Source organism: Pleurodeles waltl, chromosome 12 (genome assembly GCF_031143425.1).
Source record: "Pleurodeles waltl isolate 20211129_DDA chromosome 12, aPleWal1.hap1.20221129, whole genome shotgun sequence".
NCBI lineage: Eukaryota > Metazoa > Chordata > Amphibia > Caudata > Salamandridae > Pleurodeles > Pleurodeles waltl.
This window is the reverse complement of record NC_090451.1, coordinates 219,607,246-219,632,635: the sequence shown is the minus strand read 5'-3', so window position 1 is coordinate 219,632,635 and position 25,390 is coordinate 219,607,246. Positions and strand designations below refer to the sequence as shown.

General features: G+C 45.3%; 1 protein-coding gene across 2 annotated transcripts in view; it reads right to left on the bottom strand.

Annotated features, from left to right (window-relative positions):
* Positions 1–25,390, bottom strand: part of TANGO6 (transport and golgi organization 6 homolog) — a 515,068-nt gene that overhangs the window by 451,210 nt on the left and 38,468 nt on the right. For both annotated transcript variants that reach the window (XM_069217099.1, XM_069217100.1), the window contains exon 2: positions 7,116–7,768. In XM_069217099.1, the coding sequence (XP_069073200.1) occupies positions 7,116–7,768 (653 nt within the window). The remainder of the gene's footprint in view (positions 1–7,115; positions 7,769–25,390) is intronic.

The following is a 25,390-nucleotide window of genomic DNA, read 5'->3' as shown; positions in this document are numbered from 1 at the left end:
ATTCGTATGATTATGTTTCTGCTAGCAAAGGATCTGACTTTTGTCTAGTGGCAGTTTTGATGCCATAAAGTAGCGCAGAAGGTTTATATGCCTACTGCAAAGATCAAAACTGTATTACATGTGAATAGCTAAGTGGATTAGTAAAACCAGCCATTACCTGCACTGCAATACAAATGAAATGTATGTGCAAGGGGGGGCTATGGAGAGATGAAGGGCACTTTTGCTGGGTGGTAGTGAAGGAATCCGAGGAGGAGGTCATGGGAGTGGGAGCACCAATAATGATTGTTGGACTGGGCGCTAGAGGTGCTAACGACTGTGACGATTGGTATGTGACAAAGTGAGGTAATAGTGTGTTTTTTTTTTTATTATCTTGAGAGAACATGCTGATTGAGGGAAGAAGAGAAGGTAAAGTGACCTTTACTGCTGCACACATCACACACACACACACACACACACACACACACACACACACAACCACCCACCCACCCACCCACCAACCAGCAATTTTGGGACTGTCTACATAGGCTTGTGTTTTAGAGCAACAGTTTAGCCAGTAGCAAAGATGGCGTCTTATTAGAGGACTGCTGCTCAAGCCCTAACTCGGGTTATAGAGAACAGCTCTAACGTAGGATCGGAGACCGAGACAGCAAAGACTGAGACAGCATCTGAGATATAGGACAATGGCGCAGAATCTGGGAGAGATTTTTCAGTCAGAGGAGTCCCATCCGATAACTTCTCTTCCAGTGATTCTGAGGGCAGTGATGCGGACAGTTCTGCTATCCCTTCGCAAGCACAGTCTGTGCTGTGGGACAATAGCGGGTTAGCCCAACCCAGAGAGCAGGTGCATGTGGTGGCAAGCACACAGAGAGTGCTCTCTTGGGAGCTCCCCAATTTAGTTCAGCCCCAAAATCCACAGCCCAAATAGTATTGTGGAGACATCAAAATTATCTATCACAAAACAACCTGGTTTTGTAAGGCAAGCGTCCTGGGTCCGGCGGCCATATAGGGAAACCTAACAAACCCAGACATTTCTGGAAACTAGACACCGGGGAGAGTCCACAGAGGTGTGGCTTGTGTGGATACCCCAAAGTTTTCTTACTCCGAATACCCTGCAAAGGTGAATTTTTTAATAAAAACTCTATTTTTTCTTGCATTTCTGTCACACAAACTACAGGAATATGCTGGGATCCTGAAAATTCCTACCATCCAGTGTTTCCCCACCTGTCCTGATAGAAACGCTACCCCAGTTGAGTGCCTGTACCTAGTGCCTGCGTCAGGAACAGATCACCCCAGGGTCAACAGTTGCCCTCATGTAAGGACTAACATTGACTGTTGTGTGATCTATTCCTGACACGGGCACTAGGCCTACCCACACAAGTGAGGTACCATTTTTATTAGGAGACTTGGAGGAATGCTGGGTTGAAGGAAATTTGTGGCTTCTCTCAAATTCCAGAGCTTTCCATCACCGAAATATGAGGAAAAGGTGTTTTTTTTGCCAAATTTTGAGGTTTGCAAAGGATTCTGGGAAACAGAACCTGGTGAGAGCGCCACAAGTTACCCCATCCTGGGTTTCCCCTAGGTGTCTAGTTTTCAGAAATGTCCAAGTTTGCTAGATTTTCATAGGTGCCAGCTGAGCTAGAGGCCAAAATCCACAGCTAGGCACTTTGCAAAAAAAAAACAGGTCAGTCTTCTTTGGGAAAATGTGATGTGTCCATTTTGTGTTTTGGGGCATTTTCTGTCGCGGACACTAGGTCTACCCACACAAGCGAGGTACCATTTTTATCGGGAGACTTGGGGGAATGCTCGGTGGAAGGAAATTTGTGGGTCCTCTCACATTCCAGAACTTCCCATCACTGAAACGTGAAGAAAGTGTTTTTCGCCACATTGAGGTTTGCAAAGGATTCTGGGTAACAGAACCTGGTGAGAGCCCCACAGGTCACCCCATTCTGAATTCCTCTAGGTGTATAGTTTAAAAAAATGTATAGGTTTGCTGGTTTTCGTATGTGCCGGCTGAGCTAGAGACCAAAATCATCCACAGCTAGGCACTTTCCAAAAAACACATCGGATTTCAATGTAAAAATGTGATCTGTCCATGTTGCGTTTTCTGTTGCGAGCACTAGCCCTACCCACACAAGTGAGGTACCATTTTTATCAGGAGACTTGCGTGAACACAGAATAGAAGAACAAGTGTTATTGTCCCTTGTCTTTCTCTACATTTCTTCCTTCCAAATGTAAGACAGTGTGTAAAAAAGAGGTCTATTTGAGAAATGCCCTGTAATTCACATGCTAGTATGGGGACCCCGGAATTCAGCGATGTGCAAATAACCACTGCTTCTCAACACCTTGTCTTGTGCACATTTTGGAAATACAAAGGTTTCCTTGATACCTATTTTTCACTCTTTACATGTCACCATATGAATTGCTGTATACAATGAAAACCCACTGTACGGTGCAGCTCCTTTATTGGCTATGGGTAGCTAGGGTTCTTCATGAACCTACAAGCCCTATATATCACTGCAACCAGAAGAGTCCAGCAGACCTAACGGTATATTGCTTTTAAAAAAAAATCGGTCATAGCTGGAAAAAGTTATAGAAGAAAACGTGGACAGAAATGGCTCTTTTTTCACCTCAATTTCATTTATTTTTTATTTTAGCTGTTACTTTCTGTAGGAAAAACTTGAAGGATCTACACAAATGACCCCTTGCTGAATTCAGAATTTAATCTACTTTTCAGAAATGTTTAGCTATCCGGGATCCAGCATTGGTTTCACACCCATTTCTGCCACTAACTGGAAGGAGGCTGAAAGCACAAAAATAGTAAAAATGGGTTATGTCCCAGTAAAATGCCAAAATTGTTTTGAAAAATGTGGTTTTCTGATTCAAGTCTGCCTGCTCCTGAAAGCTGGTAAGATGGTGATTTTAGCACCGCAAACCCTTTGTTGATGCCATTTGCAGGGTAAAAACACCACACGCTTTCTTCTGCAGCCTTTTATTAAATTTTTCTGAAACAAAACACTAACTTTTAGGTGTATTTTGACAAATTTCTTGGTCTCCTCCATGGGAACCCACAAACTCTGGGTACCCTTAGAATCCCTAGGTTGTTGGAAAAAAGGGATGCACATTTGGTGTGGATAGCTTATGTTGACAAAAAGCTATGAAGGCCTAAGCGCGATCTACCCCCAAATAGGCCAAAAAGGGCTCAGCACGGGGTGGGGGTAATAGGCCCAGCAGCTAAGGGGTTAATGCTGAAAGTGTTTGATATTGAGCCAAAGTATAAAGGAATCCTTCACATGTATGCATGAATGCATGAACATGGTCTTAATATTAAAACGCAAGCATGAGCGGCAGCTACTATAAAAACAAAAACATGTAAATTCACTTACTAAGGCCAGATTCACAAAGGGAAACATATACAATTATACAATTATATTTCCTCGTGTATAGCTTGTGCTACATCCAGGTGTAAGTCTCTACCTTTTTTTGCTATTTACCATTTCCAACTGGAGAGTTACACGAAGGTGTACTAAAATCAGGGGATGGAGCCTTCTAGAAGAGAATTTAAGAGTATAAGTGTACTACTAGTAACTTTTCACCCGCTGATAGATATCTCTGCTACTGCAGTGTTGATCTCCAGTGGGAAAGTATTTGGAAAATTATTAAAGTTTATTATGTATCAAAACAATATTTTAAATATTGTAAAGTATTATATAATGTTACTGTTAACATTAAAATGTTATTTTTCACCTAGAGTTATAAAACTGTTACAGTACATTAAATAAAATTGTGTATTAAATAAAATTGTTTAAATATATGAATTTAATTATAATTTTCTTAATTAAAAAAATTACCCACCCTCACCAACATTTGTATTCATTTAGTAAAGTTTGTAAAAAATATGCATGTCATTTTTACTAAAGTTTAATAGTTTAATTTACTTTTTTTTTTGTTTAAAGTTTATTTTATATACACACACACTCCAATTCATTAGCACTAAGTATACATGCCTCTCTTCTGTTCCAGGTGACTTGATGAGAAATAAAATAAAATAGTTTCAGAATTATATAGTCATTTTGAATATCAAACTATTTTAATTTATTTAACATTAGCTTCTATGGGGTTTTCTTTTAATTCCCTGCATTTATCAATTACATGATTAGCCATGTGTGGTGTTTGACTTACTCCAAGGTTGGCCTGGAGTATGCCTAAGCTTGTTTTGACACGGTTAGGGCTGTAGTCCCTTCAGCAGTGTAGTTTGTGAACTGCAATTGTCTCTTTTGTGGGTGTTTGTTTAGCATTCTTCCAAAAGCCCTCATTAAATTTCACATAACCCCACCCATTTTTAAGAATCTCTGTCACCGTAGCGAAGATGTCGGCACAGAAAAGACCGGGGAGGCAGAGGTTTGTGGCACTAGGTTTGTGAATTTCATTTTGTAGTACGAGTAGTGCAAAATACAGTTTGTGAATCAAGCGCCTGTTGCCGTCGGGGAGTTGGATGCAGCAGCGGTGCACACTCCTTTACAATGCTACAGTGCTGTGTAGTGCCGGGTGTGAAGGAATAAAATGCATACAGACATCACAGTCAAGATGATGGGGGTGAGCACAGTGACAGAGGAACGAGGAGGGAGAAAAACACCAAAGAAAAACTTCAGAAATTATTCATGCTGGCAAGAAAAAGTTGAAAAAACTAGCAAACATAATCAGACAGCCAGCAAAGAACTCTGGAGAAAATGAGTGTTTATTCAAATACGGCTGAAATGTAGGTAGAAAATCTTCAAGATTCTTTTTTTTTTACAGAGTTAAAAAAAACACCCTCAAAATCTGCTAGCCATGATGAGATACTACAGCAGCCAAGATTCTTAAAAGGGCATGGCCAGTTTAACACCGTTTTTAAACTTAGGTGTAAAAAAATACAGCTTTCTTTTTTCATTTAATGGCATAACGATACAGTAGCGTTTTCAGTCAAATGTATTAGGATATACCTAATTTGGCAAAGTGGATTTGTTAAATTAAAAAAGAAAAAGACAACGTGTTGCCTGATAGGGTATGATTAATAGTTCTATTACATTTTAATTTCAACACCTGATTTTATTAAAAAGGTATTCTGGGATCCTGCACATTATACTTTTTCTGAATTCAGAGAGAATCCTGTGATGGAAAGTGTTGGGCCTGGCCCATTCTGCACAGTCATCACCGATGTTTGCCTTCCTTTGCTGAGCCTGTTTTTGTTGTCTTTCAGGTCTGCATACTTTACTCCTGCTAATCAGTGATAAAGTGCTTGTGTTCTCCCATCTATACATGGTCAAAGTGCTATACACCTGATTGGTATATTTATTTTACTTATAAGTCCCTTGTATATGATACTACCTATACCCAGGGCATGTAAAGGCTACAAGTGGGATGCAGCACTCATTGTACCATCCACTAGAAGAGCACTGTAAAACATGTCTTAGGCCTGCCACTGAAATGGCAGTTTAAAACTGCACCACATGCTGGAACCTGGCAAACAAACATTTTGCATAATATACATTTTGCCAGGCCTAAACATTTCTTTTTAATACTTACAAGTCACTCCCCCTCCCCCCCAAGGTAAGCTTTAAAGGAGGATAGCACAGATGCATGTTATTTAAAAAGTAGGACATGTGTACTTACGTTTTACCTGATCCAACAGCGAAAAACTTCTAGTCGTCTTTTTAACATAGCAAGGCTAACTCTCCCAGAGACTAACACTGTGTCCTCTTATTGCACTTAATAAGTGATCACTTCAGTTTGGGAGCAGATAGTGAAATACTTCTTTCACTCACTGAATTGTAATTTAAAATACTATTTAATGGTAAAGTCAATTTGTAATTTACCATTTCGAAAAGTATACTTTTAGAAAGTTGGCATTTTCGGACTAAAACAAATGTGCCTTTCTGCCAGTGTCTAGGGTCACATATCGGTTAATGGCTCTCTCTTAGTGTGATGTGTGTTCCCTCCAGACAGGGGACAGAGGAGCCTTGGGTGTGGGGAAGGGTGTTCTTCTCTTGTGCGGGATGGCCTGGGGGATTGTACCAGTCACTTCTTGAGCTTCAAAGGGTAGCCAACGGGCTGTGCCCTCTTCCTTCCTGACTTCTAAAGCTGCCAGCTCTGTCACTAGCAAATACAGCCCACACCTGGGTCAGCCTACCCTTTGTTACCTTAGACTGTTTGGAGGTAAAACCCAGGGAAGGGGAAGAACTAAGTAGAACCAGGTTAAGGGGAGACAAATACAGGGACCTGCACACACAAGCTGGCATTGGGTATAAAAATGGTACCCTCAGGACCTCTCATCAGAACACTCGTGAAGCTGTAGATGATTTGATAGGACTGCCATGCTGTCTTAAGAAGGAAGACTGGCTATACTTGCCTTAAACCCAGGATCTTCAGAAGAAGACCTTCTACATGAAAGTGGACTGATCTTTTAAAACTAGAGTCCCTGCACCAAAGTTGGCAGGGTATGTAGAGGAGGCCCTTGCAAAAGACGGGATCTTCTAGTCAAGGAGGTCTAGTAAGTGAGGAGTGAAGACTCCCAAAGATCAGTGGTGGAAGCGTTTCTATTTTAGTGGTTGGGTTACTGTAAGTGTGTTTATATGGGAGCAAATAAGATTTTGTAAATTCTCAGAAGGTACAAAATGATGAAGATTGAGTGGTTTGATCATTTGTCCGTGCGCTGCATTTTTTACACTAGTTACCTGTGGAAAAGCAGTCTACCATATTTAAGAAACAAACTAACTGGCTGCACTCCTAATAGAACCTCAAAATATACCAGAAGTAGCCAGATGACAGGAGATCCATGTAACTGTGTGAAATATTGAGCCGGCTCTTATCTCATCTTACAATTCAAATTGAATATCCACTCTTTGGTAGTAAAGTGTAAAACAGCTGCTATTTAGGAAGAACTTTACATTTATTTTGTTGGTAATTTTATTTCATTATTTAATAAGGGGTTTACTGCTGCTCAGACACCAAGATGCCACTATCTTAATGTGACCACTCAACACAATAAAATACCATAAGAATTTATACCTGGATTTATATTACATTGAGTGTACCCTAAAATTGGTAAACAATCTATGAATTCTATATGGATGAAGTACCTTTAGCTCTTGCATTGGCGCTGCTGTTTCTGCGTTTGGTTTTGTTGGGCAGAACCCCAGTTGGCACAGGCCTGCCATGATATCCCCAAGGTGACGTGTAAGCACAAGATTGCCCAGCGAAGGGTGGTGTGTCACTTCCAGCAGCACTGTGCAGCAAATGAAGAGCCTGCGTGTTGCACTAGGCGTCCCATTGTAAGTCACTAGATCCTCAACCACTGCCCCAAATTCAGAGCGGCGCCTCAGAGGAACTCCAATGCCAGGCATGAGATATGCAGAAATGCCCAGAGAGATGACAAACTGGAGCACAGACTTAACAGTCTTCTGCTGGGAGATACTCAAGGTGTCAGGAGAGAGAGCTGGAGCAGCCTCCGGGGTCTTGAGGTTGGGCTGTGATGGCTGGAAGGAGTTAGTTAACTCAACCATACAATGTTTCAAACACAGCAGCAGCAGTAAGGCTTCAGAGGTGAAAGTCCACGTGACATCTTCAGACTTCTCGAGCCAAGTGGCTTGCTTTGCCATCTGCTCCCTTATGCGCCTTAGCTCCTTGTATCCAATATCATCATTAAGTTTTTCCTCAAAAGAGGCCAGGTTGCGTTGCAAATTTTTAAGGAGAGCATCTCGTTTTGCTGTGCTAGGTGAAGCAGAGTCCAGTTCTAAAAGAGTAAAAGAAACAAGTCATGACTTAGTTTGACCTTATGTTTTCGTCTTTACATTGCAACATGTTTTTGCCCTATAACAGAGCTTTGCAGTGGTTTGGTGTTATTGACCACCAACCTTTTCTTACTGTCAAAGTACATAAACTGTGTCACATTTATGAGCCCCAGACACAGTGAAAGACAACAGCAGCCTCTGACCAACCTTGACCAGTGTCTGCCTTTAGCTTACATGATTAACGGAATTCACATTGTAATCTTATTTTCAACTTTCGAAATTTGGCTTGAATTGGTCAAGCTAAAAGGTGCAATGTTGCATTTAAATGATTTTCATACATTCTAAGGTGAGAACTTGTGCTAGCGGCCAGCAAGGCATCTTTGATATTGTGGATGATCATGGAAAATTTATCATTTGTAATTCAGCTGAAATAAGCAGAAATGTGTGAGCATGATAAATGGAAAGAAGTAATGGGGACATTTTATTTTTAGGAGTAATATTAACAAATATCCAAAACGTGTATAGTGCATTTTCACCGGAGTCTCAAAGCCCTTGAATATTACAAGGAGAGCATGTTTTGAGTGTCAGCAAACTCACAATTTACCAGTTTATCACGAGACTACTAACTGGATCCAATGAATAGCCTGCTCCTTCGGTTTGGGAACAAGTCAAGCAACACTGCACCACAGAATTAAACTAAGAGGCATACTCCTGTCAGCCTTAACCCTACGACAATGACTGCCAAGAAATGCCCAAAATGCACAGATGCAGGATTAGGTAAAATGCACAAAGCAGCATTTTTCCCACTCAGTAGAAAACATGCTCCTTTGGGAAGAGATTGCCACGGTTAACCACACAAACTATGAAGAAGTCTCATGCCCTCTGACACACTTACTGCATCACTAATGTCTACGTTTATTTTTTGTGGCACATTTCAGAGTCAGATGTTAAGGTCGCCAACATTACCTTGTGGAATCATATAAATCGATTTTAAGAGGAAATGTCCCATCTGCAATCTTTGGTTAAAAATAAAAAAAGACTAATTGCAGGTAAGTCCTGGCCTGTACCTACAGTTAAAGGATTTAAGAGAAGAATGAAGCTAGTTATCACAACAGAAAGTTTCAATTCTATTGAGGACTCTGAGGCGAGGATTACACTTTATTTTCTCCTTTATTTTTCTCCAGCAGCCAAGAAGATTCAACTTAACAAAACTACATTTCACAAGAGCTACTGGGAAAAAAACATGTCTCCAGCCAACTATAGTCCAGCACTGTCCACAAAGTCCTCCTCCACTGTTCATGCCCCCTCTTTCTTCCTATGAAGTGGTTACTTTTTTTTCTGCTCCATGTGGTTACATCTTTTTTTCTTTAAACAAAGTTTATTATGTTTTAAATAATCGATCAATCATCAACACGGCCAGGCAATTAGACAATAGGAGTACGTACTTTGTTAAAGTTACCTTAGTATTATGACAGCAATTATCTAACATTTGAAGCTGTAAGGAGTACTTAGTCCATTACAAGGTGATTAGGTGTATACCTATTACAGACATAACCAGCTGCCGCATTATGTAATGCTGACATTACCTAATAACAAACAATAAAACAATCTCCCCCTCTAAAACTAGCCTTCAATCCGCTAGTCGCACCATCGATAGTGCCTGTAATGTGTACGATATGCGGTTAGGGGAAAGGGAAACACCAATAAGAGATCATCATCTGGGCCATGCATTGGAACATCTTGTAGGATGGACGAGGATTACCCAGCCAGCCACAACGCTCTCCGCATTGCACATAAGAAGTTAGTTTCCCTCCGCCCCGTGTTGGTAGAAGTGCTCGAGCATCGTCTCCCATAGTGCCGCAATGGGGTGTTTCCGCAACCCCCTGTGTTCCTCCCTTTGCAGGGCTGCTTCCTCCGCCCCCGCCAGCGGAGCATCTCTGTTTCCATTTAAAGTCCAATGGGGACTTCCAGAGGAGTGTGACTGGTCTCTTAGTGAGAATCCGAGCCATGTCGACAAATCTGGACACCACCACGGACCACTCGGGTCGCGAATAAAGACCCAGTATGCAGTGATCAAACAAGTCCCCATGAGAGGACTCTGTAGTTGCCTGGAGTGCGTCATGGATTATGCCCCCAAAATAGTCTCAGGGATGGACACATCCATAGCATGTGGGGAAGATCTGCCTCCTCTGCATGCCACAGGGGACATGAAGAATTCACCGTGGGAAAAAGAGTGAGCATTTTTAGGGGTTAGGCATGCCCGATGTAAAATTGCAAATTGTATACATTTGAAGTGAACTGAATTTTCATGCAATAGACGTGCTAAATCAGTTTCCCATTTTTCCCCGAAGTGGAGCCAGTGAAATGCCGGTGTGTGAGCCCTGGGCCCTGTACACCCATTTAACCAGGTGCCTCCCTGCCCCCATGTCATAGAGTGCTTGCACCAGGGCGTGCGTCTGGGGCTCGACTCCGGATGGAGTCTAGTGTCACCACACATACTGCAATATATTGGCATGTGTGAGGAATAGAGTGCCAGGTAACGGGTGTTGGGCCATAAACTCCCGGTGTGAGATAAGTTGACTATCCTCAAAGAGGTCCCCTGCAGTAAATACTCTGCGCTCCTCCCCCAGTCAGTTGGGATGGTGATAATAAACCACATGGGGTGGGGATGCCACACAGGGAATGTTTGGAACATAGGGAATCGTGGGCCTAGGGAGTCGAAGTGCCAGGCGCCAATACCATGACGCATTGTGTAACATCAGAGGTGACTTTGGTTTGTGTGCCTGTAACCCGGGTAGCAGCAGCAGCGAGTGTAACTCTCCCCTATTTAAGTAGGCCTGTGTGTAGTTAATTTCCTGGAGATGGATACTTGGCAGCCAGTGAAATAACCACAGCAGTTGTGCTGCTAGACAATATTTGCGTAAATCTTGAGCCCCCATCCCCCCTTAACCGTAGGTAATTGTAGTTTTTGGAAGTTGATGCGTCTCTGTCCTTTTGCCCATATCAGTTCCATCAGTAGTGCATTCAATGTCTTAAAGATAGACTGCAGTATCTGGACTAGGGGTTTTAAAAAGTAATACAGTAATCTAGGCAACACTACCATCTTGGCCAACACCAAATGAGCAGTCACCGATAAGGGCAATGTAGTCCAGAATTTGATTTGCGCACGCAAGGACGTTGTCGCCTTTTGCGGTTTGCTTTCTAATAAGTCAGTATGGGAATAGTAGACTTGTATGCCTAGATATCTAAATGTTTAGTGAGCAACAGGGATCTGGAGCGAACGCAAAGGTACCATATTGGTGGATACCGTTCCCTCGCGAAAGGAGAAGGCCTGTGTATTTGAGTGATTAAATGCGCCGAAACACTCTAGTGTACCTGCCAGCTGCTCAAGGTTGCAGTTCATGTCACGGACAAATATTAGCATGTCGCCCGCATAGAGGGACACTGTGCCTATGGTCCCTATCCTGTACACCCCATTCCCTCCCATCTTGTCTCAGTTTTTGTGCCAGCAGTTCCATTGCTAGGGCAAACAGCAATGGGGACAGCAGGCAGCCCTGGCACATACCCTAGGATATCTGGTAAAGCGGTGTAACATGTCCCCCAGTTTTAGCTCTGGGCATAGGATTAGCATACAGGACTCTAAACCATTTTATGAAGAGAGCTGGAAGGGTGAAACGCTTGAGCACTGTAAATAAATAGTCCCAGTTTAATTAATAAAAGGCCTGTTGGAGATGGAGGGAATAACACCCCACCCTTGGGCAGGAAGATTGGGCTAACTCCATCACATCATTTAAACAACAGATGTTCAGGGAAGTACTCCTGTGCGGGATAAACCCGCACTGATCGTCGTTAATCAATTGTGGGAGGCGAGGTAAAAGCCTCTGTGCTAACACTTTACTTAATATTTTATAGTCTGTAGTTAACAGTGGCCTATTTGAGGAAAGTGTGTCCGGAGGGTGGCCCAGCTTCAATAGGGAGGAGATTAGAGTCTGGCGAGTGATAGCAGGGAGCTCATGACGCTGCAGGGCTGTTTCATATAGTGTCAGCAGTTCGGGTATTAGCTGTGTTGCAAAAGTCGAATAAAACTCAATAGGCAGGCCATCCACTCCGGGAGTTGTTATGTGGCAAGTCTTATATACCCATACGAATGTCATCTTCTGTTATTGGCACTGCCAGTTGTGCGTGGCTCACCCAGTCTAGGCGAGGGAGGCAGCGACCCGAAGGAAATTTGTGCAGCGTTGAGGGGGCAGGCGGGACTGAGTTAACTCCATACAATACCTTGTAATATTGTTGAAATGCTTGATTTACCTCAAGTTGTGTGGTGCAATGTCAGCCAGTGTGTGAAGTCACTTGGAGCACCAGTACGGGGGACCTTGGGGGTTGTTTCATGCACGCTAGTAATGCACTGGCCCAGTCCCCTTCTGCATGTACCCCATTCGCATAGGTTTTGTATTCATAGATGCGTAATTGATCAAGAGTTTGTGTATGTGCACCCATAGTTCCTGCAATGTTGTTGAGGGAATGGGGTCAGTGAAACCTGCGCATTCTGCCCTGCCCATTTGGGTATAAATTTTGGACAAATCCTGTCAGAACTGCCGCCCAACTCTCACCAATGTTTTGATGGCCACTCCACTGGCCACTACTTTAAAATGCCTCCCATTCCACTAGCCGTGATGAGGCGGAACCCTTAGTCAAGATAAAGTAATCGTTGTTAGCGGTGTTCAAGGAGTCCCTGAACCCCGCGTCTTCGGGCAGTGTTGGATGCATGGGCCACATGTGCTTGGTACAGGAACCCTTCCCCACTGAAGCACCACCTCCTCTAGGGGGTTGTGGTCGGAGACGGTCTTTGCCAAATAAGTTGTCTCAGTGATTTGCCCCGCCATATGAGACAGACAGAGGATTCGGTCCCATTGAGTATGCAGACCACATAGCAGGGAAAAGAATGAATATTCTTGCATCCTCACATGGTGAGCTCATCAGATCCCAGTGGGAGACTCAGGCTGTGAAGGCTTGTGCTTGAATGACTGAGCTAGTGTTGGGCAGTGGGGGATGCGAGTGGGCAAGTGCATCATCTAATACTGCATTAAAATCTCCACCAATGAGTCAGGGGATGTGTGCCCAGTCTGCCAGTGTGATAGAAAGACGTTGCAAAAAGGCATCTTGATAAACGTTAGGGCAACAGACACTTCCCAAAACCACTGGCACACTGTCATGATGTCCCATAGCGAAAGCATATCAACAGATGGGTATTTAGACTGCTAGCCAGAGGCCGAAAGGAGAAAGACGGAGTAAGTGGTGGCGATTACCTGGGCCCTCCCCCGTGCCAAAGCCGGGCCAATTCGGGAGATAAAAGGTGTGTTTCCTGGAGGTTAAGTGATGGATGCCTTATGTCGGTGTAGCTGGGCCATCACCCTGTGTCGCTTTTGGGGAGAGCCCAAAACTCTGACATTCCTTGTCAGTATCTTGTAACCACACAGTGCAGTGGCCCTGACCCTGTATCAGATAATACCTCAGCCATTGTGTGCTCCCGACCCCCATCCCACCAACAGACCATCGAGCAGTATGGTAAGCAACAACAGAAACATTTAAACATTAAGGTCCAACATAGAACATTTGTTCGACCAAACTGTAAATTCCAACTTAGCAAATATAGAAATATAACCGTAGGTACATTTTCTATTCGGGGTCCAAGTAGCACTCAAGCCACCTTAGTGCGAGTCCAGTAGTGCATCTGGCTCCCGCTTCTCCGCCCTAGTAAGTCTGGGATTATTGCCAAGCCATTAGAATTTAGCAGATAACAGACAGTGAAAGGAACAGTGGCATACCAACGGACCCTTCCACAGCTGAGCAGGAACATACAATGGAGTCCGTGGTCTGCAGCATAATGGAAGGGAACAACGCCACACTGGAGGTCAAGTCTGAGTCAGAATGAAATGTTGCAAAGTGGCGTGATGGGAAGCGGTCTGTCTGGGCCTCCAAGGACTTTATCGTCTGCAATGCCACCCCCCCCGTGGGCCTGTTGGGGAGAGGGTGGCGCAGACAGTGGTCCCTACTGTTGCCGCCTGTGTCGGCTATGTTTCTGAGCATTTTCACCTGTCCCCTGACAACGGGCCATGGGATATGTTCGCTCAAGCCAGTCCCAGCCACTTCTGGGGGAATCAAAGAATAATGAGCAATCGTCCAAGAGAACCTTCAGTCGTGCGGGGGAACAAGAGAGCATATTTTAGGCCTTCTTCTCTGAGCTGCCTCTTTACTGATTGGTATGATGTGCAGCGCCACTGCACTTTCATGGTATAGTCTGACAAAAGAGAGACTGCTGCGTTACTTACCATGAGAGGGGCCGCTCTCTGGGCCATTTGCAAGAGGTGTCCTCAGTCACTATAGTTCAGGATTTGGGCAGGGTGGGGCACCAGGAGGAGGACAGCGCGCTGGCACCCTGTGAGCCCTTTCCACCACAATTACGGCAGAAAGGCCCAGTGGAGCCACTACTGTATGAAACCACTGCTTTATGTACTGGGTGGGATCGTTTCCTTCTCCCCCTTTCGGCAGCCCCACTATTCTTACATTATTTCTCCTTGCTCTCCCCTCAGCATCTTCTGTGCGGCCCTTTAAATGCTGGATCCGCTGTTGCAGATCAGGTATAGTATCATTGTTGCGAGCATGTTGGGGAGTCAGGTCTACCAGAGTGTGCTCTGCCGTATGCACTCTATCAGTTAATTTTCTGTGGTCATCCCTTAAAATGGTGAGGTCCCACTGTGTAAGTACAGTTTGTTTCTCAAAGTCAGCTTATCTTAAGACGTGTAACATTCATCAAGAAGGCTATAATCAATGTCAGTATTGCTCCAATTCCAGTTTTTTATTTTAGAAAAGCATACAACTCGCAGTAGAAATGTAGACACTCATAAGTCCAAAAGTGTGTGCGAAAATTAGGCCAGCCAACACGTGTTTCGCCCCACAGGCGCGTAGGCCAGGGCTTTCTCAAGGCCGTTGTGTGTCAGTGACAAGATTCAGTAATAAATATTGCTGTTCGTCGCCTGGGATATTTTGTTTGAAAAAAGCCTTCTTGATGAATGTTACACGTCTGAAGATAAGCTGACTTTGAGAAACAAACTGTACTTACACAGTGGGACCTCACCATTTTTCGAATCACGTTTTTCTATGGAGGACTAGGGTCCAATGTCCTCTGGTGAAGCTCCCACGCCTTAAAATATTAAAAGGCATTCTTATACAGGGAGATTGTGGTTTTTGACCCCCCTTCTTTTCCTTGGAGTATCCCTTAAAATGCCAAGATTTGCAGCAATAGTGTCTATGCAGTGTTCAACTGCAGTGCGCAAATCGCATATTTCTTGCAGTATAAGATCCAACTTATGTGCCGACTGAGCAGGGTCAGCTGGGGGAATGCAATCCACATATGCTGAGACAGTGAGCTTGTCAACAGGGTCGTGGCAAGTATTAGTGTCCCCAAGATGGGAGGGCGGGGTACGCGCTGACTTGGTATGCTTCATGGCAACAATTCAGCATACGAGGGTGTGCAATTCACAGTGGGAGCAAATGCAGGCGCAGATCCGCACCCCTGGCTTTGCTCTATTGGCACTCGCTGAAGGAGGGGTTCATCAGGGGGCCTGGAGAGCTGGAATCTGGGAGCTCAGTCCTCATTCCCACGGGGTGACCCTGACCAATGGGTGCCCCCCGGCGGTCATCCCAGTAGTGATGTAGAGCAAGGAAAGGGGGGGGGGCTTGGAAGGGGGGAGTAGAAGGGCTCACGTTCCCTCCCCTCCTCGGTGCAGGTCTGTTGCACCAGGGGGCCCTCAGTGGACCAGTCTAAGTTTGCTTAAAGGCACAAAAATTGAAGGGGAGTGCCAATATCCAGTGACATGAGGGTGGGGGTTCTAGGCGTGTGTCCTGGAGGCCCCACTATATCTCCTCAGGGTGGGCCTGATCCAGTACCAGGTTTCAACTCTAGTCCTGTGCCAATAATCCAGCGCCGGGGGCCACACAGCAGTCCCGACCCTCTGATGTCAATGGGAGGGTCCCTCTCGCCGCTCGGCTCACGAAGTGGGCTTTGTTTCTCTGTGGGGGTCGGCTCCTCAGCCCGGTCAGGACACCAGGCACTTTGGGCAATCTGCACCGCTCATCCCTCCTCGCTTTCCTGGGGCAAGGATCACCAGCCTCGGCCTCCGCGCAAAATGGCGAAAAGCGCATCGGGCCCGCGTGGCTCACTCCGTTCCACTGAATAGGCACGGTGCCGAAGTCTGCCGGTGGGTGCCACTGCCAGAAGTCAGGGTGGCCGCCACCCACTAGGCGGTATGCAGGGTAAACACGGACCCAGTGGCCCGCTATTGCCGGCACACCTCTGCATGCCACCGGGGTCCTCCTAGGGGATCCCGCTGGACCAAAGCGGATAAGCGCGTCTGCCATGTTCAGCGCCAAGCCACGCCCAGCTCCGAGTGGTTACATTACTTCTTTTTGGCCGAGTCAGTACCTATGAGAATAAAACTGTGTAAAATATCGCACCAAATTCACGTTTACAAGTAAGCAGCATCAGAGTAGGGCAACCTACTTTTTGAGGACATGAATGGGAATAACATAATTCCACTGACCCCCCCAGGTGAAATAACACATTTGCAACAGAAAACTGATAGTAACCAAATTACTTACTGTCAACAACCATTTTACGTTGAAACCTTAAGTCTCAAATGATGGGATGATGCTCTGTGATCATTCTGGGAGGAATAATCTTCACCTCCAAGTCTTTAATAGAACTGAAACTTTTCATTACACCAGCTAGGAAATGTTTCATTCTATGTCACTACCGAAGATGAAGATAATGCTAGTTTTGAGCCTACTGACTACTAATGCGGCCACATCAGTCACCAGTTAAAAATAAAACCTCTTGAACGTAGAGTAAGATGACCAGTCTGATGCATTAAAAATATCTTCAAGCCTGGCACCCAAAGAAAACCGTAAGAGACCATGGCACCTCTGGCAGAATGCACACCAAATGTTTTTGCATCAACCCCCACTCCCTGCATGGCCCAATGCAACCTTACTGTGCCTGAGAAAGAAACTGTCTTGTGCGGTTTTCAATACAGATTAGTAGTTGCCTTCAGTCCGATGGGCGAAATTCTGCACTCATGTTCTCTCACACCTCAATGCATTTTACAAGACAGTTTCAGGGAATCCCTGCAAGAGGTTTATTACGCCACCCTAGAATTGCACTTTGTCTGTCTATAAATGCTGAAGATAACTTCTCCTGGAGTAAAAATCCTACCAGTTACATCTAAAGCCCTGCCATCAGAGACTCGTCGACATGACACCAGGCAGGGGAGTATTGCTACTTTGGCCTACAGCTCCTTTCTGGACAGATATTTGTTGCTTTGTTAGGAACGAAACAGATTCAGAATTTTATATTCACCCCACAGGGAAGAATACCTAAATACTCGAAGTAGTGGCAAACTGACACCTCTAAGCAATTTCCTGACCAGCTGCTCTCCCACAGGATGACCATCAATCAGAACGTGCCCAGTTGAGAAGGCAGATCGGAAACCATTTGCCAAACCGCAAGCTACTCCTTGCTCCGTGATACTGGTGAGGAAGTTCAAGATGCTGAAAACATCTTGCCCCATGGGAACCACATTCCTCTTCACACACCAACAAACCCATCTTGACCATGTTGATTTATACCTTTTAACAGTCCCATCTGCCCATACCCTGGAAAGGAGCGATTGAGCTGGTCTCGGAAGGCTAAGGACATTCCATCATTCCCTGTAATCCATCAGGCCATACATTAGCTGCAACATACCGTCACCATACAGTTAGGCTTCCCCAGAGGGTCCCGGAGAAGATCTAGGCAATGGGGGAGAAGGCCTGGAGAATCCCACAAAAGTTTCATCTGAACCTGAAACCACACCTGAGACCGCCACGCCAGAGTCTTCACCACCAAATGCACTATTTGCCTCCTCGTCTGTGCCGATAGGTGCGCTAGCATGGCAAAACAAGTGAAAGCATAGCCCTGTTCCTTGGACCAGTCCTATAGAAAAGTGCCCACTTCTGCTGCATTCGGGTCTGGCCTCCGGCTGAAGTACTTGGGCAGCTGGTGATCCCCTCAGGAGGCAAAACAGGTCCTCAGTGAATGGACCCCAGTGTCTTGCGAGCTTCTCAAAAGTCGCCAGATGAAGTTTTCATGCGTTTGCATCATGAAAATGTTGAGATTCACAATCTGCAACTGTGTTGATTATCTCAGGCAGATACTCTGTCATTACTGAGATGTTCTTCTCCAGGCAGAATTCCTAGATGTCCATGACAAGATCTACAAGAGTCCTGGATCTTCTCTTGCCCAGTTGATTGACATATCTCACTGCTGGCACACTGTCCATTTTCTGAAATACCATTGATTGGACTCGGTCCTGGTTCCGGCATTGCACAGCAAAGAATCCCAAGTTACAGACAGTCAATATGTAGACATCTCTCCACAAAAGACCATGCTCAGCCTGTGGAAAAAGCAGAACACTGAGCTCCCCAGCCTTCTCTGCTGGCATCAGATTTTATAACCAGATCAGGACTGGAAGCGAAAATGGCTTGTCCGTTCCACGCTTCCATACTGTAAAGCCACCAGCCATTCTCTTCCTTTACCTTCAGAGTGAATGGTCCCTTCTGTGAGTATGTGATTACCTTCCGGAGATGATAAGCCTTCAACCTTGAAGAGCCCTGTAGTGAAAAAGGCCTGGGAATATAGCCTGCATGGATTGCAACAGGAAGCCCTCCAGCCTTGCAATTTGACATAGAGAAGTTCCCTGTTTCAACAGTTTTGCGTAATTCCTGCCTGATGTTCTTCAACTTCCAGGACGGGAGAATGAGTGTCGTCTGTACTGAGTCTAGTACAAAACCTAGGAAGGTTATGGTCTGACAAGGGACTACAATAGATTTTTTCTTGTTTACGACAAAACCTAGATGCTCTAGAACAGATACCACCTGCTGAAGGTGTTTTGTCAGTTTTGTGGGACAGCTGTCCATGACAAGAATATCGTCTACATAAACTATGAACCGTGCTCCTTGTGACCAGAGAAGGTCTATTGCCGGCTTGAGTACCATGGTGAAACGCAATGGTGCTAATGATAGACCAAATGGGCAGGTAGTGAATTCATCCGTTTGTGGGCCCCAGGAAAACTGCAGGAATCTGCAGTGTGGATAGTATATCGGGATGGTGGGGTACGCATTCTTCAGATCCAGCCAGACCATCCAGTTGCCATGGCGCAGCAAATCCCTGGGAGGTGGATACCCTTCATCTTGAAGTGGCGGAATAGGAGCTACTTGTTGAATTACCACAGGTAAATCACTGGCCGGTGTGCCGCCATCATGCTTCTACATTAGCAGGACGTTGCCACAACTCACAAAAGAGGTTGGGATAATCGCACCTTCTGCAAGAAGGGAAGCAATTTCCTACTGAACGAGAAACGTACCCTGACAGGAAAAATGTAAAGGTTGAGGGCAAGAGCCCTGTCTGGGTTACACAAAGAACTCTATGTGAAAAACTTATCTGTAGAACCCAGACGTCTGATGTAAGGACCGGTCAGTTGTGAACAAAATTTGCCATCCTGCCCCCTACTTTCACTTGGGAAGAAAGGAGAACAATCCCCTGAGGCAATGGTATTGGAGAAGCCTACACATGATTGACCTCTACTGCCCCTTTATTGTTTTGGGCCCTTGGAGGGGAAGAACCCCTATATCCGTCCAGATAGTGCGAGTGTCCCTGCTTGGAGCCTTGATATCTGAAGGGAGCTTGGTGGGGTAAGAGGCTGACCTAGTGTTTCTCACCATGACCGGCCCCTGCAAAAACCAGTGTAAAGATGATCTTCATGGATGCTTGGGCCTTGTCCAGGGAGGTGAATGTTGCCATAAACTTACCTAACTCCATAATAAAGGGGTCCCCAAATAATCCGTCTTGTGTCACCAGCTCAGACAATGAAGTGGAAAGATCGCTTCGGATACAGTTAATCAGGAGTGAGCAGCCTTGCTCAGCAGAGAGAACACAGTTCAAATTTACCAAAATACTTATCGCTCTCTGGCCCCTAAGAGACTATCAGGGGTAATTTAGAAGCCAGTCTCTTTGGCATTCTCAGTCACTTTTGTAGGATTCTCCAATCCTTCTCCCCCATTGGCTATACCTTTACTGGGACCCTCTGGGGAATCCTAACTGTTTTTGTCAGGGGACCAACTATGTCAAGTAATTTATTTTGGCACGCCTGCCAGGAAGGGTCAATGCCTTTCTTTGGATCGCAAATGTATTTCACCAGGAAGACGCAATAAATGTGTCTGGTGTAAACATCATTTTGCCGTCTAGTGAGGACAAGGGTTTTCTGCCATGAGTTGATTACACACCTTCTTGTCGAGTGGCTTACGGAGTCACCCCACCACATAAGTGGCGACCTTTTCTCCAGGACCCAGTTTGAGTGGTGGATATGGAGAATATCATCTGGATCCAACACGTCTAAGATAGAAGCCCTAGCGCCATTGGCGGAATTCCCCATTTGTGAGAAGCATCTGGAGAAAGGCACCAAGGACCGTCACGGCCTGAGTCTCCATTCGAATCCACAAGGGAAACATCCCCTTCTGGCAGTTCTGGAGTGGATGGGTGGGTGGGGGATCTGTAAGACTAGGCCAATCTGTATAGGAGTCCCTGAAGGGAGGGGGCTTCAAGGGTTTGTGTTAACAAGTGCTGAGACGTAAATGTCCTTTTATAATTGGTGAAACAGATCCAGGTCGACCCTTTGTTCTTTCTTGCTTTTGGTAGCAGACTTCTTCAGGGGAGTATCGCTTGACTATCCCAGAGGGGGCAGGGGTGGACGAGGAGCCTGTGAGGTCTTCCCTTAAAGACAGGGGTTCTTTGCATTTACGCTCTAGGATGGAGATCTTCTTCTCAATGGGTGCCATGACAGAATCTACCGCCTTATAGCCTGATGTCTCAACTGCCTCAAAAAAATGACAACCCCCCCATCACGGAAAGCCAGGGAGTTGTTCCTCCCCCACCTCATAGTCCCATGAACTCTGCATGTCGAGGGTAATTAAATCAGGCTTGGCTATCAGCAAAGATATGGAGCCAGCAAGGCCAAAAGGGGCAAGCCCAAGGAAACTACACCCTGTGGAATACAAAGGGCTGCACCTTGGGTCAGTGTCCAGACCCGTCTAATAATATACTAACCACGGATAGGGTGTAAAGAGTTTTTGTCGTCAGGTAGGTTGCGTAAATATAGACCCCGTGGGAACATCAGATTTTGGGGACGGGCATATTGTAATAGAGAATGGTCGCAGTTGGGTTGCGGCTCCACTGTGTGAGAGAAACAGAAAGCCTGTGGAGATCACTGAGATGACCATGACCAGTGTGCGCTGCCTGGGAGCTCCGAGAAGGAGGACAGGGGCCCACTAGGGGTCAGAAGATAGTTCTGTACGTGGCTCTGCCAACATCAAAGGAACATAACTAAAAGCTGCATAAGGAGCGACACATCGTTCACACGGTCAAAATGTTTCCAGAAAACAAGAAAAATTCACACAATGTATAAAGAATAACACAATAAACTAGTCCCTTGGGTGAAGACACCCAAAGCCCCTGCTGGAGCAACGAAGAAAGAGGGGGCATGAACAGTAAGCCAGAACTTTGTGGACTGTACTGGACTATGATTGGCTGCAGTCATGTTTTTTTCCCCCGGTGGTTCTTGGGAAATGTAGTTTTGTTAAAGTTGAATCTTCTTAGCTGCTGGAAAAAAATAAAGGAGAAAGTATAGCATAGTCCTAGCCTCCAGTCCGGACATAGAATTAAGGGGCTTGGTGGATGATGAAGCATAAATGCACTATATTAGCCTGCAGAGGCATCTTTATGATATAGGCATTAAGAAAGGGAAGGATAAACTGACAATAACTAATACAGAGATAGCACTGTTCTTTGGCACATACTAATTGTGTTTATCAATCAAAATTGGAGATAGGTATGTATACATGCACGCCTGAACATATGACTGTGGTATTTGCAAAGCACAAACCTGGACAAAAGGCAGCAGAGTGCTACAGAGTCAAATCAAAGATACAGTTAATGAACAAATGGAGCAGCAGCTGGGTTCTGGGGCCAGATGTAGACATTTACTGTACTGTGATGAGATGTGCTGCTCATCGTCCGCTTTTTCTAGATTGGAACAGGGTTGTTGTGACCCTGATAAATAAAGTGGTACTGATAAGAATCCTGTGCATATAGATAGAGACTGCTTGTTGCATTATTTTGACTTTAAAAAAAATCTTTTCTGCCTCTAGTCTAACGGTGTTCAGACTGCAGGTGTACCAAGATCTCCCATAGATGGCGACCTTCTCAGCCAGGTTCGCAAGGGTGCTGGTCATGATGGCTCTGTAAACGATGGAGCTGCTTTGAAGGTGGAGTGGTCCAGAATGAAGAGCCAGTACAGTTCGATGAGGATGGAGGTGATGGAGGGATGGTGGTCATATTCTTAAGCTTCTGGATGAAATACGCTGCTGTGTGTAGGGTTTCCTTAAGATGGTATGGTGCAGAATCTGGGAGGTCATTGAGCAGGGCATTGCCACCATCGTGATGCAAGGCTTGAACAGCATTTCTGAAATATCAGACTGCCTGCAAGACCTTAAATGTTGGGCATATGCTAAAATCGACGTTTAAACTAAATCACAGACAGTAGGTACAAACAATAAGTAACTAGGCTGTGCCTATGCAAGATCTATTGGCTTTGTCAATGTTTTAAGACAGGTTTCACATCTTTAGTATAAGATGTTAAAGCAATCATCTTGCAAGATATTGTGTCCTGTGCCCTTTTTCAGTAACATTGGGTATGATGCAAGTTAGTAACTGAGTTTTCACACAAGCAAAGAAGTGTTGGTGAAAGAGTCCCACAGGACATTTATTTGGCTTATTACTTTAGGGAACTTAGGCTGTATTTCCCAGCATGTTTGCCCTAGTTTTAACAGTAGATATGCTTGCTCAGTTCAAGGAATGAGGCCTCGGAAGGCATAATCTGACATCTCCAACTTGCATCCACAAACTGGAAGGAGTTGGATTTAGCGGAGCAAGTGCGCTGATGGCACATGAAGAACAAGTTACTTACCTTCGGTAACGCTTTTTCTGGTGGATACACTAACTACCTGTGGATTCCTCACCTTATGAATTCGATCCTTGCGCCAGCATCCGACGGAAAGTCTTCTTCCTAGCTGTCTACGTCGACGAGGACGTCATAATGGCACAGCTCCACGTGACTCCGTCTGACGTCAACGTGCCAATAAGAGGTCCTCGTCGGCGTACTGACGTCAGTTTCACCTCATTTTTTTGGTGCCTTTGAGGCAAACAGGTGAAAACCGACCATGATAATAGATACACATAAATATATACAAACACAAAAATCTTGTCCATTGAAACCATATATTTACATTATTACCTTAAATACATGAATATACAAAAATATATAGATATATATATACAAATATATAAATATAAGAAGAAACATTAATCTAAATACTGCAAGATAAGAGTGTAACCAGGCAGGCAACGGGGAGGCGGGAGGGACCGTGAGGAATCCACAGGTAGTTAGTGTATCCACCAGAAAAAGCGTTACCGAAGGTAAGTAACTTGTTCTTCTGATGGATATAACCACTTGTGGATTCCTCACCTTATGAATAGAGTCCAAAGCAGTACCGCATTCGGTGGTGGGTGCCCGCCTGATTACACCAAGAAATCTTGCAATACCGAACGAGCAAAATGACCGTCCCTCCTCACCTCAGAGTCTAAACAATAATGTTTTACGAAGGTATGGAGGGATGCCCAAGTTGCCACTTTACATATATCTATTAACGGAACTCCTCTCGCTAGGGCCGAGGATGCAGACTTAGCCCTAGTAGAATGGGCCCTGATACCTTCAGGAGGGACTTTTTTCGCCAGAGAGTAACAAATCTTAATACACAAGATGACCCACCTGGAGAGTGTGCGTTTCTGGACCGCTCTGCCCTTTCGCTGTCCAGCATACACAACAAATAGTTGATTATCTAGGCGAAAGTCCTTAGTCCTCTCCAGGAAGAAACTCAGGGCCCTCTTAGGGTCCAACCTATGGAGCCTCTCTTAATCTTTAGAAGGGTGAGGAGGAGGGTAAAACGTAGGTAGGGTGATAGACTGCCCTATATGAAAAGGAGTGACAACTTTCGGCAGAAAAGCAGCCCTGGTTTTTAGTACCACTTTATCAGGGAAAAACATGGTAAAGGGAGGCTTAACGGAAAGTGCTTGAAGCTCTCCAATCCTCCTGGCAGAAGTGATTGCGATTAAGAAAACGGTCTTCAAGACTAAATATCTCAACGGACATGAATGCATGGGTTCGAAAGGCGAACCCATTAAGAACGTCAAAACAAGATTTAAGTCCCACTGAGGTGTGTGAAAGGGAGTAGAAGGAAACCTATTCACCAAACCCTTAAGGAACCTATTTACAATTTGAGACTTAAATAAAGATGGCTGGTCCGGAAGGCAAAGAAACGCCAACAGAGCCGCCAAATAACCCTTAACTGTAGCTATTGCACAGCCTTTCTTTGCCAAACTAAGAGCAAACAAAAGTACATCTGAAAGGTGGGCTTTTAAGGGATCTTTTTGGTTCTCTCCACACCAAAGCACAAATTTTGCTCACCTACCGGCATAAATAGATTTAGTGGAGTGTCGCCTAGACAAGAGAATAACATCCAATACATCCGGAGGGAGAGAAAACGAACTCAGGTTGCCCCGTTCAATCTCCAGGCATGAAGGTGCAGGCTCTGGAGGTGGGGGTGTAAAACCTGCCCCTGCGATTGTGAGAGGAGGTCTGCCCTGAGAGGGAGACGGAGCGGAGGGCACTGAGAGAGTTGAAGCAAGTCTGTATACCATACCCTTCTCGGCCAGTCCGGAGCCACCAAGATGACTTTGGACCGGTCTTGACAAACCTTCCTCAGAACCCGAAGAATCAAGGGTATGGGAGGAAACGCGTAAAGCAACTGGTCGCTCCAGGACATCTGAAACGCATCCCCCAACGCCCCTTACATCGGATACTGGAGGCTGCAGAATAATGGTCAATGCGCGTTCTCACGAGTGGCGAATAAATCCACCTGAGGAGCACCCAACATCCCGAAGATGTGGAGGACTAGATCCGGATGGAGACGCCACTCGTGATCTATTGAGAAGGGACGACTGAGACCGTCCGCTCGTACATTCAGCACTCCAGCCAAATGATTTGCTATTAAGCAAATCTGATGGTCCTGAGCCCAGGACCAGAGTCGCAGGGCTTCTCTGCAGAGAAGGTACGACCCCACTCCTCCCTGCTTGTTTATATACCACATCGCGGTAGTGTTGTCCGTCAGGACCTGAACTGACTGACCGCGAAGGGAAGGGAGGAAGGCCTTGAGCGCCAAACGTAGTGCCCGCAATTCCAACAGATTGATATGCAACATCTGTTCCGCTGGAGACCAATGACCCTTGATCTCCAGGTCCCCCAAATGAGCTCCCCACCCTAGAGTGGAAGCATCCGAAATCACGGTGGCCACCGGAGGAGGCAGTGAAAACGGTTTTCTTTGGGAAAGGTTGCCGTCCTCTGCCCACCAAAGAAGAT